The 12,844-nt window shown below is 42.7% G+C and overlaps 1 protein-coding gene across 12 annotated transcripts in view; it reads left to right on the top strand.

The window, feature by feature from the left end:
• Positions 1 to 12,844, top strand: part of STARD13 (StAR related lipid transfer domain containing 13) — a 285,778-nt gene that overhangs the window by 159,225 nt on the left and 113,709 nt on the right. For 2 of the 12 annotated variants that reach the window (XM_085579296.1, XM_085579292.1), the window contains exon 1: positions 8,852 to 12,404. The exons of 9 other annotated variants lie outside the window; for them this stretch is intronic. Coding sequence is in view for 1 of the 3 variants with exons in the window: in XM_085579299.1 (XP_085435425.1) it covers positions 2,819 to 2,891 (73 nt within the window). In the remaining 2 variants the exon portion in view is untranslated. Of the gene's footprint in view, positions 1 to 2,266; positions 2,892 to 8,851; positions 12,405 to 12,844 lie in introns of those variants that run through there. One more of the 12 variants, XM_085579299.1, reaches the window with a different exon arrangement.

The raw sequence follows: 12,844 nt of genomic DNA on the forward strand, positions 1-12,844 counted from the left end.
GGCAACATATGGAAGGAAGTAAGATGTTCTCCAGAGACAGATTAAGTTTTTGCCAAGGCATTTTACTGAAATTTTGGAAAATAAACAGGTCATTAATTGACTCCAGATTTAGCTACTGCAAATGGTGCAAAGATGCTGCAAACCAGATGCTTTCCCCTATTTGTTTTTACAACCCTTTCTATTTATAGATGGCCTTATTTGATGACTTATTTCTTTAATAGAGGGCATTGTTTTACACCGGAAGCCTCATCTCAGTTTTGCCAGTAGATGCCTAACTAAAACATACATGTTCACACAATTGCAGGGATGAAACACTCAACAATAACATAAGTAGGAAATAATGAGTAGAAAGAAGTTAACATTTAATTCTTCCCTGGGTTTCTTAGCACATAACAGTTTTCAGCCATTCTCTATGCAGACCCTGCTAGTGAAATAATAGAGGCAAAGACTCCTAGCCCAAGGACAGCATCCTTAGATTCGTCTTGCCAATGAAGGTGTGAATACAATCCATGTTGGCATTTCTTTGGCTTCCCAAGTTGTGTGACACAGCCACTAATGTACCTGCCAGTCCTGTAGTATCATAGCTTCAACCTGAACTCCAGATTGAGGTTGAATCCCAAAATGGGAATGTAGCAGCCAAGTCAACTAAGCGGTGTCAATTTACAGAAATACTCGAGAAAAGAAATATTCATTCCTTTTCCACTTAGGCTTCTTTTAGTCTTCAGAATGCAAGCTATATTTTATGCTATGTCCACACAATTTTGATTCATGTTATAAATAACATACTGAGTGAAAAGCATCTGCCCTGACTTGAAAGCAGTGAGTCTAGTGGGGATGCCTTCTGAAAGGATTGAGCTAGTTACACCAGGTCCTTTACAGTCAAGACAGAAATAGGTACCTCTGAAAGCCAGACCTGTCATCCTGAAATAGATGTGTGAGACAAGGGGAATGAATTGCCCTACGGTGGTGCTTATTTCTTGCCATAATCCTAGCCAAGTGACAGCACCAAAGACCTGCTTGCAGTGACAGACTGGGAAAAGTCATCTCTTCAGCTGCCACCTAAGTGCCTTTGATATGGAAATCAGTGAGCCACTAGCAGTGCAGAATTTAATTTTAGAGATTGCTGCTCATAACATCTCTGGCTTCATTCTAAGGTACCTCAAGTCAGCAAAGCAAGAGATGGAGCTGATGAGGCACCTGAGACTTCAGTGGCACTTGTATATGCACTTAAAGGAACATGTTCTGACAGTAACCTGCCAGTGTACCTGAGCCTTGCATAAATGTATTTCTTCATTTCCAGTTTATTCTGGGGAGTCAGATTGTGAATTACACATCTTTATAAGACATTCTGAATTCATTGTAATAAAAGCTGCATGATTTTACTTGTGACCCCTAATAGTCTTAGCTAAGCAACAGGGGCAGCAGCCATACAGAATTCAAAATGCGTGTTTTAAAGTGCATTCTGAAATTCACTTTTCAACCTAGTAGGTAATTATTTCATTTATGAATATTTATTTTGCTGTGTCCTCAGTCAGCACAAAAGTCCATCACGCTTAGGTATCATGTTTTTCAAAACAGCTTCTAGTGAATGACTAGGAAAGAGTATAACAACCTGGTATGACCATGTTTGTTGTATGGCCGCTTAGCTTCCAGGTTTCAGTAAATAGTTCTTTGTTGATGTGGTTAACAGGACTGCCAATTAGGAGCAAAGTAAACGGGAGGTTTGTGATGTGACTGTGCACTTCCTAGATGAGCTACACCTAAGCTTGTGAAACACACTGTTTCCCGTTTGAAATGTTCTGCAGACCTGTAATCCCTCACATCACAATTGCTATTTTAAAAAGTTATTTTTATGTCATTCCCAGGTGTCATGGTCAGAGTTGCCTCTGTGTAACTAGTCTGAGCAAAGTGAAGTGCCACTAGTCTGAGCAAAGTGGGAACAAAGTTTATTTTTAAAGCAATACAGGCTTGCTAGTGGCTTGAAAGCAAAACATTCAGAACTCCATTTGGTTTTAATTTATCATCCAACCTATTATGTTTGGTAACATATTAGAAACCAGTGAGTATATTATTTGTCATAAGCTCTCCAGGACATAAAAGGAGAAAAAATAAAGACTGAAATATGCAAATCTCTGCTTCATTCTTTTGCAATCCGAGAGTACATGCAAAGTCCTTTAATGTCACTTCCGGACTCAGCTACAAATGTGCAAATCCTGAGCACTTAGAGGGTATACAGTGAATTTTGGCTTGGAGCAAAAGAACTCCATGACAGACACATGGTCTGGAAACTTCCTTCCAGACCCACTTTTGCCTTAATTTCATGTTCTTATAGCTAAGAACAGCACTCGCCTGTCAAAATCTGATAGAGCAAGAGGCAAAAAAAATTGGCAAACATAAACAGGACAAACCTTCTTCATGGTCAGGTGCAATTTCAGTTTTGCAATATTTTGTTGCCCAACTTGAGATACTTCAAAGAGGTCTTATGTCCAGACTGAGGAAACCAACCTTCCCAAAAAGTCAGAGCTTTTCAAGTGTCAAGGAAAACAGACCCAAGATGAGTAGTTCCTTTTGAAGGTTTTGGCCAAGGAATTTTTCCAGTAAAACTACATTCCATAAACATGGAGCAACACCTTAAGTAGACAACAACAAATGAGGAACACTGTGAGACTGATTTGAAACAGAGCTGTATATTCAGACAGTGGGACAGGGAGAAAGCCTGTGAGAAGGATGCGATAGGATGCCAGGATAAACATGAGAGTAGACAGCAATATTTTCATCACTCTTTAATTGAGAGAGTAAAAAGAAATTCATAGCTGGAATGGAACTTATCAACCAACTCTCTTGGTGTGCCTATTTCGAACAGAAGGGGAACCAACAGAGGAAGAGTCTTGGTAAGTGGCTGCTGAAGGAGGGTGTGCAAGGGAGTGTGTGAACTGGGGCAGAAAGGAAGTACACCTGTATTGGGGACTGGAGGAAAAGGAAGGAATGTTTGCTGGAAAATAGTTCATCTTCCCTGCAGTGCTGAAGGTTCTAGACTTTTTCTGGCCCTTCCTGTACACTGGAAGCATTCTCCAAAGGCAGGCTAAGGGGAAAGAGAACTGCAGGCAGCCTGCCCTTTTTCAGAAGGAGCAGCATGGTGGCTCAAAAGGGAGCTCCAGAAAGCCCTTTCTTCTCTACTGCTCCTGCTACTTGGTAAGTTTCCACTCTGTTAAAAAAAACAACCACCTGCAGCATTATCCAGTGAGACACATCAGCTCCATGGTGTGTATTTAACACAGGGCAAAATGTGAGTGAAAAGAAGTATGCAAGAAATATGGAGTCTAAAATGAAATGCTTATATTATGCATAGAGCAATTGGTTGCTAGAAGACAGAAAATCCTGTCCAGGGACTTGTCCACTTCATAAATATCAATATTGTAAACTGTCCCACTATTGTTTTATTGTGGAAGCTCTGCCTGGAATTATTCTGGGGATTTGTTTGGGCTTTTTATCATTTTGTTTATTTAAAAAAATACATATATGTAACTTATACTCCTAAATTTTATGATAGGAAGAAAGAAATAATTTGGGATTAAAAGCTATAGGCATCATTCTTTCTGCTCCAAACAGATGGGGCTATACAGAACACTTGCTGTGGATTGTGCTAAATTTTAGCTTTGAGTAAGGAATAAGTGATCCATGCATGTCTCATATTCTCTCAGCTTCTTTATTTGTGAGGTTGCTAATCAGACACCAGTAGAGCTGATATTATGCAGCCAGATAAGTGTGCAGGTGTGTTGGTCACACTTGCTGTGAGGTGGTGGCTCAGCCTGAAGGCTGGGACAGTGACCAGATTCTTTGCTCATCCAGGGTGGTTTTTGTACTGGGCCTTTGTTCTGGCTCTGGTGATGGGAAGAAAATGTCATGTGCACCCTGTTCTGCAGGGCATGGACAGGCCCATACCCAGACATCATGGGGACAGACCTCAGCTCTGTGCTGTATTCACTGCCCCCACTCACCCTCACAGCAACAGCACAGAATTGCCATGTGTCAGGCCAGATGTCCCCACTCTGCACCAGGGACAGTGGCTGCCATGAGGCTTAATTCAGTTTGCTTCATTAGGTTACCAGCCTCTGCAGAGGACATCTCTCTCCAGGAACAGTTGCCACCCCACCGTAACCTGAACTTCCCCCATGCATTAGCAAAAGCCCCATCTTTCCTGGGTCAGGAACCAGACAAGGGATGGCTTTGCTGTACCTAGTGGCTGTCCTGGTGGTCATGGCCTGGGGACTGTAGAATAAATAAGGAGGAATTCCAACTGTCAGTGAACAAAATACTTTATATGTATCCTACAGGCTACTTCCCTGAGTACAAGGCAGCAGTCCAGCCCTAGAGTCCAGACTCAGCTTATTGGTTAGTGCACACTGCTCTGCAGAGCCACATGTACAACCCTACATCCTTGTTACACAGAACTGATAAGATCTGATAACATGCATTTAATAATACATTGGGAAATCTCTGGCCATCTGTAGGCTTAGGCAATAGGTGTCTCATCTTAAAGAATCCACTACAAGTGTAAGACCATTTTAAGGGGTTTTTATTTTCTCTTTAGCTCATGCAGTTGCAGTAGATTTTAGTCTGCCTCTAGTGGACTGATATTGCTTGTAAGGAAAATTAATCTTCCTACAAAATTGTATTTCTCTTTTTTTACACACAGGTACCAAAATAGGTAAGAAAGGCAAATATTACTGTTATCAGTCAGGAAACTGGTGTACAGAGATAGGTTATACAACTTCCCTGAAATCTTCCAGCAAGCCACTGCCAGCTAGTCCTGTGCTCTAACCATCGTGTCTGTCTGCCTTACTGGGCCAGAGATTGAAATCATGCAACAAGTATTCATTGATTTCAAGGAGCCTGGAGAATTTCATGTTCCCAGACAACAGTCCCCTGCTGCTGTATTTGAAATAGTGTTGCCAAGAATTATTCTGTTCTGCCACGTTGCTTTTTAAAAACTTTTACGAAATCTGACTTTGGCATTGGTTCTCTAGCATGGAGAGAGGGAAAATCTTCTGTCAAAACCAGATCAAAACTTGATTATTTCATCTCTTGCCCATTTGATCATGATAATACTGGAGTGCTTTTGAAATAAAATAAATAGCAAAGCCCTTACCTGAAGTCTGCAAAGGCTCAGTTAGGTATGTTTGTCTGTGACTGAGTGACAGCAGCAGTAGGGCTGTGTGGGGATTTACAATGTATTTGGATAACTACAAGGAACTAAGTTTATCTAAACACTTCCTTATGTTATCAGTGTGTTATCCAAACACTTTGTTAGTGAGACTGTGAGATTAGGGTGTGTGTAAGCCCACCACTACTTAAATATATTTACAGAGCTCCTGTGGGTTTAGTTTTAGGAACTTGTGTATAGATTCAGCATATGGAGTTGCACTAAGGGTATGGAAACTACTTTTAGCTCATTTCTGCCATAATATTCTCCAAATACTTTAGCAGATGTCTGCCACCTGAAATGTCTCCTCTTTTGAACTCTATTACCCAACTGTTGTGTTTCTTTCTGAATTTACTGTTGAGAGCCACTCAACACTCTTTAGGGACTTTACATAGTGTGGGATGCTCACTATTCCTGGCTTGTGAAGAGTTCAGCTAAGCCAAATAGAGTCTCTATTCATATGCTGGTGTGGTTTGACTGAGGAAAAATGTTTAAAAACTGAACAAGAGTGAGACCATAATGCCTAAATTAGCAGTCAGGCACTGGATGAAACAACTGACCCCTTCCAATGATCTTACCAACCATCCAGGGGCTCTGGTCTCTTCTAAGCCCTTGGGAGAGCAGAAGGGACAGAGAGGTCGCATCCTCTGAGCCTGACTTTGTGGCCAACAGACCAGCAGCTTGCACTTCACCAGCAAATGTTGACAGGAGGGCACGGAGAAGCTGTGCCCAGGGAAATACTGTAATTCCACAGGCTGCAGCCACAGACCACAGGAGCAGTTATTTTGATGCATTTCTGCACTAGCAGTGCTCTTAGGAGCCCACATTTACATAGGCTGTGGGGTGGTACATCTGATTAGCTCAGGTGAGAACACAGACTGGCCACTCCTGCTCAGAACAGCCCCAGTGGGGTGGCCACAGGTCAGACCAACACAAATGGCCACCAGTATCATGGCCAGTTGGCCAGTGGGCCGATGCAGCTATTTTTGGAAAAATAGAATGCTTGGATAGGTATAGAGTGATTTTGTACTTGTTGTGTATCCCACCTGCATTCACAGGTTTAAGGAGGTCCTGAGCCACAAGCTGAAATTTTCTGCTTAATGGCCCTTGCTGAATATTTCTTCCAGGAATTTTATCCTTTTTTGAGTTCTGCCAACTTCTGGCAACCACAGTATCGTCTAACAATGATTTCCAGGGGTCAGCTATACATATATGGAGAATTATTTATGTTCATTCATTTTGACCCTACTCCCACTTACTGTTCCCAACTTTATCCACTGTGAGAAAAGACCTCACAATTGCCAAATGGTGAGCAGACATTTGTAACAGCGTATTTTGTTGGTCTGCACTCAAATGCTTTTCCAAAAAAATTTAAAATCCACTTTGCTGTTTTTTTGTTCCTACTGAGAACTTGTAATCGATTTTCATAAACCTATGCAAGACCTGTTTCCATAGAGATAACAGCCCCATTAAATCTCATCACTGTGTACTGTGTTATCTTTAGGGTGTTTGTGGTCCCATATATTTATCAGCTTAAATTTTAAGGCCTTCTCAGTCAATCTAGTAGTAAACACCTTCAGTGTTTACAACTAATTTCTCGTTTGACTGACAGACTAATTTGGTATCATCATTATATTTTGCCAACTGATTATTCAGTCCCATTGTAAAACCTATGTATGGATAGTGGACAAAACAGATTCCAACACTAATGTCTGCATGAATCCTCTGGGAACCTAATCCCATTGTGAACATAGATTATTTATTACTACTTTTGTTTCCTGTCTTTACACTGTCATTAAACCACAAGTCGCCTTTTCCTTTTTATCTATGATAGCTGAGGTTCTTTATGATTGCTTGGTAGAGGATCTTGGAGGAGCCTTTATCAAATCAGTTACTATTAATTTTGCTTATTTAGCATCCTGAGCACCTCTACAGGAGAATTGATGAGATGAATCACACTTTCTTGCCTTGACCCTCATCTTCCTGGTTTTTTGCATGTGTTCTTATTTCCATAAGTTTGCCTGGGTGGGTGGTCAGACAATCACCTCCCTGCCATCCTTTTGCTCCCTAAATGTACTACTGTTGTACTCCTGCACATAATTTCTAATATTCTGCTTTTGGGCTGTGGCCAGGATGTTCTTGTAATCAGGAGGTATTTTATGTAGCAGTACTATCCACTGAACAGGCGGGTTTTAAAATGCAAATGGATTGTCCTCTGATGCTGGAACAGGGACACTGGAAGAAAAGGATATGATATACTATTCAGAAGCCTCATCTCCTGGTTTGAAGTTTATCTTCAAGGGTGCGTGTAAGCCTGTCTCTCATGCATAAGAAGCCCTGTGTAGCAGTGTTCATTTTTAAAACTCACTATCAGACAGTTGACACGGCAGCTGACTTTCTTTCAGAACACATCAGTATTGGGCTCTCCAGTGAAACAATCCTCTGTTGTAATTCTGTGCGGCTATTAGCCGTCTCCATCTCACTTCCTGGCAATGCAGAAATCTTACATAAACTATTTTCCTTTTGCCCCAGTCTGGTTCTTGGCAGCCCCAGATGAGCTGCAGAGCCTCAGTGCCCCAGCACAGCCTCAGGAAGAAAGTCAAAGTGCCTCTGAGCCAGAGGGGAGCATTTCTGGCTGCTCTAGACTCCCTGATGTTTCATGCCCTCTATGAAAAATTTGCAGCCTGTAGTAATCCCCTCAAACAAATGTCTGTGTTCAAACATAAAATATTTTGCCTAAACAGCAGGCAATGAACTGCTTTTAAAAGTCCCAGTCCCAGAGATAAGATTCAAAACATAGAAAGCAGTAACAGCTTCATCCTAAACATGGCTTTGGGCTCCCCGCATGTGAATTTTTTCTCTTCTTGAATTTGAGAAAGGAGAAACTGCCTGTGCTTAGTACATGAGCTGCTGTGCAGGCATCTCTAAAGGCAGAAACAGGCAAGAAATATAAAATGTGTGGATAGGATAGGGATATGTGGATAGGACTTCAGTATCCAGGATATATTGCATATATAAGGTATTGGAGTTAGGCTACAATCCAGCAAACTGAACCATTCTTCTACCCACAGAATTATAGAAGAGAGTCCAGAGATCAGAAAGTTGAAAACACATGCCTGAGTTTTTTCTTCTGTGACTTGAAAACAAGAGTTTCCTGCTTCTTCTAATGACATGTCACTAATGTTAATAACAAATGTGCTCCTCTAGTGGATAGAAGTACTGTTTTGTTCTCATAGAACCAGTACTTTCTAAGGAAGAGAGGCTGTCAAGTTGCCATTATATTTTAGATGTGAAATAACGAGATAAGTGCAACTAACAATAAAAGGGAAATGGGTCACTTCAGGAAGATCGAGTGGCTGATTACTGTGTGAGAACAGCAGGTTCAATCCAAGCCTGGAGAACTCCACACCAGGTACAACATCACAGACCTATTTCACAGTTCACTGGGAGGTGTGCATTCTAAGTTGTAAATCAGCACTCTTGACTATAAAGTCAGTTATATTTATATTTATATTTATATTTATATTTATATTTATATTTATATTTATATTTATATTTATATTTAATAGTTATAGTTATAGTTATAGTTATAGTTATAGTTATAGTTATAGTTATAGTTATAGTTATAGTTATAGTTATAGTTAGTTATAGTTATATTTTGTATTTATATTCATAATGCAGATGGGAGATTGATGTTCATCTCAATTTTATCCTCAAGTACCCCACTGTAGCACTGCCTCCTGGAATAATACTCTAAGGCTAAGGTGGTGTGTACAAACTCACACTGTTGTCTTGCCCAGAAAAGCCAGTCATAAGTAGATTGTTGAAGTAGTTTGTCATCAAATATATTTTAGCATTTCTAGAATACATTGTGTTGTTTTCTCCAGCTGATGTCAGCACCTCACTCACAGTGAAAGGGAAGCAGATCTCATGTACTGCTTGAGGTACTGCAGTATCTATGAGCAGCCCTGGGGCAACTTTTCCTGCCAATAGTTTACTCCTTTCTCACACCAAATGCCATTTCAGGGAGAAAAGGTGTCAGAGGGACATTAACATCAATTAACAGAAATGAAGTGTTGCAGTTCTGCCTGTGAATGCATACAGAGAAGAGTATGACTCCTTGAGCTGACTGTGCCAGTTATACAAAGTCCATGCAGTCATCAAAAGCACTGTGCTATATGAATAAGCCTTTAACTAAAGATTCCTGATATCCCATAGTATTTCAGTATCTATCAAGTCACTGGTTGTCATCATGGGATTATTGCACTATAGATATTTGTGGACATTTCTGATCCATTTTTAAAAAACCCTACTAATTCCAGACATAGTTTTATGAAGGAATCTCCTTTCCTGCCTATAGATCAGTCACAAAGTGAAAGCATGAGGTTGGGTTTTCATCTCATGGGTTGTGCTTCTGTCAAGACTGGCAGCAATTTCAGGTGTATGCTGGAGCTCCCTCATAGTGCTTGTAAAATGCACGAGGAAGTGCATTTTGAAGTGCTTTTATGAGATGCATTCGCATTAAGTTCAGTGTTGCTCTATTAACTATTCCAGAAACAGTCTGTAGACTGAGACTGAAATATTAATTAGTGCTGTTATATAACAGCTTAGACTTCTCTAGTAGTTCTTGTCTGAGAGGTTGGTGTCCAATGGAATTTCCTCATCTGAATGACATATTTTTGAAAACAGTGAGTGTCAAGGCAGTCACCAAACAAGGATACAGTAATTTTAAAAGTATGCAAGGAGGGCTACTTCTATCTTTCGCCATGCACAACTTCAAGCACAGGAGCTTTCAAACAAGACCAGCTAACGCTTGTTGTTTCTTGTTTTATTTGACTACTATGCAAGTACTGGACTGAAGCCAAAGAATTCAGCCTCAGCACAAGCAGCACTCATCAGCACCGAGCCTGAGGCAACCCTCTGGCTCTGAAGTTATGTTTGGACCCTCGTATCTGAGAGGAAAGTCATCATTCAGCAACAGAGGCTTCTTATTCTGTCCTTTGTGACCTCTGAGATGAGCTGCTGGGAAGCTGGCAGGGCAGCTCTGGTGGGGCATGGGAAGGACAGGCAGCACGGAGGCACTGAGGCTGGTGCTCTGCTGTCTGCTACAAACATATAACTGGGCTTGCTGAGCCCTTAAACTGGGCTTGCTGAGCCCTTAGTGGATGTGTCCACTAGTATATCCACCTTACTTAGGCTCTTGCCATGGTTGTTTCTTTGGACTGGCTTTTGAAGCATTACATTTCTCTTAAACTGCTTCCTAGACTTTGGAAGTATTGCAAGGAAGAATGCAGAATGCCATTAGCTGAAAAAGTCAATACATTTTCCAACAGAAGAAATCCTGACTATTTAAGCAGAGTGGTATCAAATTGTAATACTTGCTTTGCATTAGCAATAGAATTTTTAAAATAGAATTCGATCAAAGAACTGTAGATTAAGCAAATAAAAATTTCCCTGCATGGAAGTAATGTCTCTTTGGATAAACACTGTGCCTGCCATTGACATTTCGGGGTCTCTGGGATATTTATTCCTGAAAAATGGGAGCAGAGTGACTGACACACTGGCTTGGCAGGCTGGGGTAGGAATGGGAGCCATCTCTTCCCTGCTGTTCAGGCTCTGTCTGCTCACACCCGTGAAGCAATCCTGCCTTTCCTCTTTGCACAGCAAGGCAGAGAGGAGACTGGTTAGTCCTACTGCCTGGGTGCCAGTGCCCAGTCCTGTTTGGGAGTATAGATGGTAGTGGTGCCATGTCTTTGCTCTTGAGTTTGAAGTCTCTGCTTAGAGCCTCAGAGAAGACCATGCAGGCATACCTGGAGCAAAAGGCAGCATGTACAGCACTTGCAGGTGCTGTTAATGGTAATAACAGGTAATAAAGACTTCCAGTCTACAGGATTCATTTTAAATTTCTAGTATCTGGAATTATATTTCTCCATTTTATGGCACTGCACAAGTCTCACATTGATGAGGAATAAAATTCGTAAGGTGTAATGCAAACAGATTGCATCGCAGTAAAAATGTGCCCTAAGGGGGTTTGCATGGAGCAAAATTGTAATGAATAGTTGTGAACAAGAGCTGTCCTTCTCCCTCTCATGTTTAGGTGACTATATCTGCCTTGTCCTCTATGAAGAGGCAGGTCCCAGGCAGTGCCACTTGATGGCCCTGCCCTGGTCAGCACCTGTGAGGCACGGATTGCGAGGAGAGCTCCATTGTACCATGGCATGTTGTGAGATATTGTTGGCCTCAAGTCTGGAAAACGGAACACAGACAATAATGCCAGTGCAGATATAGATGTCCAGGTAGAGTTTCCAGAGGTCAAGATCCCCCATGGGTTGGGATGGGGGTTGAGCCCTTGCTGCCTGGGGCTTGCAGCCACTCCGACAGTGCTGTTAGCTGCCAGGCCCCAGTTTGACACTGGTCTCATGGGAAGGGGCAAGGAGATGGCAGCATCATTCCTGAGCTGGGATTCTTAGAAATCACTAATTTCCCAAAATTCTTAGAAATCAGCACACACTAGGGGTGTATTAATCCAAAATATTGGTATTTAAAAATATAATGAAAAGTTATTTCACTTAGGAAGGCATTTTCAGTATATTTTCACTCAGATTTGCTGCCCTCCTGCTGATAAAAATGGCAATGTTCTGTTTCCATATGATTAATTAAAGAAATAGCATCTTCTGCTAACTTAGTGGTTGGTATGTGAGGATAGAACGAAAACACATGATCCTCTGTCTGTTGAGAAAAACCAACAACAACAACAAAAAAAGGTGTTATGGCAAGGAACCTGAATAACAGAGAAAATCTCCATCCCCTTTCCCTCTTCCAGGCTGTGACTAGTTCTTGGTAGCATTAATGTTAGGGACTCTTGGGTTTTGTTTACTGCTGAGTGACTGCTGCTAGGTGTTGTTGAATTTTTTTCATCCCAAGGGCTTTGCTTGTTCCAGTGCTCCTTGTACCATGCGGTTTTTGGAGATTCAGACTGCCCTTCCGTAAACGGACTTTTTCTTGGCAAACAGGGGTATGATTTTTAGAAAAGTAAGCGAGGGCATCATCTCCAGAGATGAGTCAACAGCTGGGCAGCGTAGAGCAGAGGAGAAAAAGCGTTTCGGCAGCTCTGAGTACTCTGAAACACTCATTTTAGAACGACTTCAACTATTTCTTCTTTGCTTTCTGAAGCGGCTCGGTGCAGCCCCTCCGTGCTTGGGTAAACTCCGGCCAGCCGGGGAGCTGCCGGGACAGGCTGGGGCTGGGACAGGCTGTGCGGGGCTGAACTGGGACAGGTTGGGACTGGGGCAGAGGCTGTGTGCGGGGCTGGGGCAGGCTGTGCGGGGCTGGGGCGGGCTGTGCGGGGCTGGGGCAGGCTGTGCGGGGCTGGGGCGGGCTGTGCGGGGCTGGGGCAGGCTGTGCGGGGCTGGGGCGGGCTGTGCGGGGCTGGGGCAGGCTGTGCCGGGCTGGGGCAGGCTGTGTGCGGGGCTGGGGCGGGCTGTGCGGGGCTGGGGCAGGCTGTGCGGGGCTGGGGCAGGCTGTGTGCGGGGCTGGGGCGGGCTGTGCGGGGCTGGGGCAGGCTGTGCGGGGCTGGGGCAGGCTGTGCCGGGCTGGGGCAGGCTGTGTGCGGGGCTGGGGCAGGCTGTGCGGGGCTGGGGC

This window comes from Lonchura striata, chromosome 1 (assembly GCF_050655825.1).
Source record: "Lonchura striata isolate lonStrDom1 chromosome 1, ASM5065582v1, whole genome shotgun sequence".
In the NCBI taxonomy this organism is placed as follows: Eukaryota; Metazoa; Chordata; class Aves; order Passeriformes; family Estrildidae; genus Lonchura; species Lonchura striata.